The sequence below is a fragment of the Acomys russatus genome, chromosome 21 (assembly GCF_903995435.1).
Source record: "Acomys russatus chromosome 21, mAcoRus1.1, whole genome shotgun sequence".
Lineage (NCBI taxonomy): Eukaryota > Metazoa > Chordata > Mammalia > Rodentia > Muridae > Acomys > Acomys russatus.
Genome location: NC_067157.1, coordinates 30,349,530 through 30,354,359, shown reverse-complemented (window position 1 = coordinate 30,354,359; position 4,830 = coordinate 30,349,530). Strand labels below are relative to the sequence as shown.

At 44.9% G+C, this 4,830-nt stretch overlaps 1 protein-coding gene across 1 annotated transcript; it reads right to left on the bottom strand.

The window, feature by feature from the left end:
* Positions 1–3,204: 3,204 nt before the first annotated feature.
* Positions 3,205–4,247, bottom strand: LOC127204980 (trace amine-associated receptor 4-like). The gene is given in 2 exon segments (XM_051164094.1): positions 3,205–3,608; positions 3,611–4,247. Coding segments are annotated over 2 exon segments (1,041 nt in total).
* Positions 4,248–4,830: the final 583 nt, after the last annotated feature.

Below are 4,830 nucleotides of genomic sequence, written 5' to 3'. Positions count from 1 at the left end.
GGGGAAAAATACACTATAAATGTAAATCGAATGCAAAAAGTGGCATTATTTTCATCCTTACGAACCCTCCTGTGGAGGTTTGACTGAGAACGAGCCCCATTGGCTAATAGGAAGGGTTAAAAGCTGTGTCCTTATTGGATGAAGTGGAGGGGTGTCACTGGGGGTGGGTTTTGAGGTTTTAGTAGTCCAGGTATTCCCAGTTAGCACTCCCTCTCCCTTTGCCTAGAGCTTATGCGTCAAGATGTAAGCCCTCAGCTACTTGCAACAGTGCCAAGTCTGCCTACTGCCACCTCCGTTATGATGGTCATGGCCCAATGAACTGTTTCTTCTATAAGCCACCCTGGTCATGGTGTCTAGTCACAGCAATAGAAAAGTGACCAGGACACCAGGTCTCTGCTAACACTGGGTTTATCTGTGACATTTCAGCAACTGCTGTTCTGTAAGCTGCCTCCAATAGCTCTAACCAGTTACTCTCTGCACCCACCCATTAACTCTGCATCCAGCCTGCAGGTACCTCTGATGGCTGAAACAGCAACTAAATTGCCAAAGAAACGTGACGTGTATCATGGAGTAAACGTATACCCCCGAGTCAAAGACTGACCCCCAGAATAAAGAATTTAAAGTGCTAACGGCTTTGGATCCTGTCTAGCTGTGTTTGAGGAACTCAAGGAAGTTCTTTTATGGTTTGTCAGGGTTTTTGGCGGACAGCTTTATTTGACACAATCCCCTTACAGACCTTAGCTCTTATCCTAGGTGCCTTTAATATAGCTCCCCACATTGTGATGCCCCCCCCAACCATAAAATGATACCGATTCATAACGGTAATCTTTGCTGCTGTTAGGTATCATAATGTAAATATCTGATATGGGACCCGAAGGGGTCGTGACCCACAGGTTGAGAACTGCTGTATTAAAGAGCCCACCCCCCCCCGCGCCCCCATCCCCCACATCCACTACTTGCCCAGGTCTCCATAGTATTCTACCAGTGGGATGCAGTAGTAAGGAATCAGTGAGCAGAGAAAGTGTGAAACGAATCCAGCTTTTTATGTAGGTATCTTTTTTTTTTTTTTCCCAAACATGCCCCAGGGCTGGCTGTGGTTTTCAGAAAAGTCCATCTGTGGAAATTCCTCAATTGCACCCTTTTGCTGATGTTCTGGTCTAGCAAGAGCACCTAACTGCCACTGGTCTTGGGCAGCAGGCTGTCCCATGCTGTCTCCCTAAGCCCGTGTCTACCTGTGGCTTGTAAACCGTGCCTCTGTTGAAGGTCCCTCGCTCTGTAGGGCCGCGGGATCACCTGTTCTCTGTTCAACATTTCATGAGCTGCAGCTTTTCGTTGCTCCAAGGGAACCTTTTGAAAGTCCGCTCACAGGTGGCCCGTTCTGTGCTAGCCAGGCTTGGCTTTTTCCTGTGTTCTCATCCTCTGAAGCAACCTCTTCCCTGTGAGTCTGGCCTGGTTGTGAGCCACGCCCCCTCCTCCTTTTCTTCATTTAGAAGATCAGGTTACAGATCGAATTTCCCAATATTCCAGTTGTGCCAGCCAATGAAGGTTCTTCAAGGTAATACTGGATTTAAAGTTAAGACTTCATTTATAAAACAATATTAGAAAATATAGTTGTTCCTTAAAATGGGATTAACTTTAGCTTATAAATAGAGCTTCAATTTATACATTTGTGATTTTTGAAAAACCACTTTTAAGTGTAGTCATAGTCTAGTTACTGATTTAATTTTGTACTTGTATTTTTGAAATTAAAATGCTTACATTCTGGTTTTGATCATTTAATTGGCAGACAACTATATTATAAAGCATTTGCCAAGTTTATATAATGCTTTAAAATTGATGACTTACAAATGTGCTGTTTTGAGATTCCTTTTTAAAATTAATTTACTTATTCACTTTACATCCTGGTTGTTGCCTCCTCACCTTCTAGTCCCACCCTCCCTCCCTCTCTCCCACCCACTTCCCCTATTCCTAAGATTCTTAGTAATTATAATATCATGCAGGTTTCAGGGCTTCATGATGATGATGATGATGATGTGTTTGTGTGTGTTATTGTACTTAGCCACTTCAGCACTAATGGGGAGTCTTCATGAGTGTGAACATAAGGGTCTACAGAGCCAATCCAACACAACCAGGGCCTCAGACTCCAGTTCTATATATTGTCACAAGGTGTGTGTCCTTTTGGGAATAAATAAAGAGAAGGACTGTGATGAGCGAATGTCCTCCCCCCTCCGTTCAATCACTCATATTCAGCAGTGCAAAGTGCCCTGTTCAGCTACCAGGAGAAAGGATGTCCACCAGAGAAGGGAGTTTTAAGCTGTCCCTGCAATTAATTATAAAGGGCTTCCCCCTGGTTCCTTTGGCTCTTTGAAAATAAAGGCCACAACAGTCTTTGTGTACTGCAGCCAGTTTACAGGGTAAAGGAAATCTAAAGGACTAAACGACCTCAGCCACAAGACAATACACTTGTGGTCAAGCACTTCAAAGCCTAATTTCCACTTCATATATTCTTCTGTAATAATAAAAGCAACTTACTGAACCTGGTCAGTATTTTGAGGATGCTTTATCCGATGATCAAATCGTGATCACTGAAAGACAGGTACTTAACAGAACACGCAGGCCAATAGATGTCCAGGGGAGTCCCAGCTGGGAAGAGAATGTCTCTTTAGAGGTGTTTTAAACTGAGGAATAAGTGGCCAGTAAAAATGCGGGGCCAAGGGTAGATTCAAAGATGAAAAACAGGCTTATAAAGGCCAACTTAAGACTTTTAGACATGAGTACCACAAACCCCAAGGTCACAGTATCTTACAGCGGATGGTGATGCCATTTGGCCAAGTGATCAGAAACACAGAATCTACTTAATCAGCATTGTGATATCACTGCAAGAATCCCAAGAAGATGAGGGACAAACGCTACTGAAATACCTGTGAGAGATAAGAGGAAGGAAAAGATAAGAAGAACATGAAGAAATGACTTGTAGTGAGACATAGATGACCCAGAAGTATGGGAAGGTGACAGTGTTTGCTCTCACCCACTCCACACCCACAGCAACAACCACAAATCTCACTAGATCTACTGATTCACAGGTAGCCACAATGTCTGCTGGAAAAATACTATCATCTAACAATTCCGCCACTTTTTTCCATTGGGAAAAAAGCATCCAAGATCCCTTCTTTGAGAGGAGTCTGGACTAAGAGGGAGGATTGCCTAAGGATGTTCAGGATGCAGGCTTGAGGTAGAAGAGTCAGAGTGGAAGATCATCCCCGTGACTATCATCCTCAGGGCCTTGCGAAACCAAGGATAGAACAGGCCATATATGATAGGATTGAAGGTGGAATTGAAGTACCCAAGCCAGAGGAAAACATTATACAAATCTTCAGGGGTTGTAAAATCAATGAAAGGGTCTATGATTGTCAAGACAAAAAAAGGGAGCCAGCACAACACAAACACCCCCATGACTATGCTTAGAGTCTTGGTGGCCTTGCTCTCCTTTTTGGATGTGGCCTTCACTTTGCTTTCTGAGGTGACCTGTTTCATCCTAGGACCTGTGCCAATCTGCCTGGCATGCTTCCGGGCAACTGTGAAAATGTGTATGTAAATCCCCACCATCATGTCCCAGGCAGAAAGAGGGTGATGATGGAAGCCAGCACCCCCCAGAGCTTGTTAAATATCAACACACACAATCCTTTACACTCAATGGCTGTGACAAACTCCTCAGCACCGATCAAATTTAATTCTGAGAATACCAAGCCAAAAGCAAAGAAGATGGGAATTGCCCAACTAATGAGTAGGAAGACCTCTACGACAGGGATGGTGATCTTGGTGACATAGTGCAGAGGGTCACAGACAGCATAGTAGCGGTCCACTGAGATGAAGCCCAGGTGGAAAATGGAGGTGGTGCAGAGCATGATGTCACAGCAGCTGTGGACTTTGCAGAAGAGGTCACCGAAGTACCAGCAGGACTCGATGGACCTGATCATACTGAAGGGCATGACCACACAGCTCAGCAGGAAGTCCGTGGTGGCCATGGACAGAATGAGGAAGTTGGTTGGGGAGTGGAGCTGCTTGAAGTGGGCAATGGAGATGACCACGACCATGTTGCCCAGCATGGTCATCACTATTGCTCCCACCATGACAAGGTACATGGCCCAGACAACCAGAGTGGGCCTCACATTCCTAGGGCAGGAATTGTTGGTCCCAGCAAAGCAGAACTGGACTTCACGGGGAGTCCAGACATCAGGCTCACTCATTGTCTCTGCCTGGTGGGGAGGATGAGGCCTCTTCACACCAGGTGTTCCTTCCTGTGGAAGAAGGAAAAGAACAATAAACCACTGTCAGGGTGATTGTCCACTGAGTCTTAGCTGGCCTGCAAGTCTGAGCCAAGTTGGAAGCCCCTGCTGAGCAGGAATGTGTTCCCCAAATTAGTGAGCTTATGAATCACTGTAGATCTTCCTTAAGCTTAGGCTATGACTCTCAGATGGGGCTGCAAGCATGCCTCTCACAACCTCTCCTGAGAGGACAACAGTGTTAGGCTGAGGCCAAACCTTGAGTAGAAAGGCAACTGAAAACAAACAAAACAAACAAACCTGGATTGATGTAGTCCCCCAACATCCATATATCCAACGAGGAAGTATACAGCATCTGTTAAGTTGTACTCCTGACTCCATAAACTGAATTAGACTTTTTCCTGTCCAGTTCTATTAGCCAATTTCCAGGATTGAAATCCACTCAGGAATGATCATGAGCCATAGAATGGCTGCTTAAGCCAAATGGAGGTTTTAATGTGAAGCTGGACTTCTACTTTTACAAAACAATCTTTTCTGTGAACAGCCA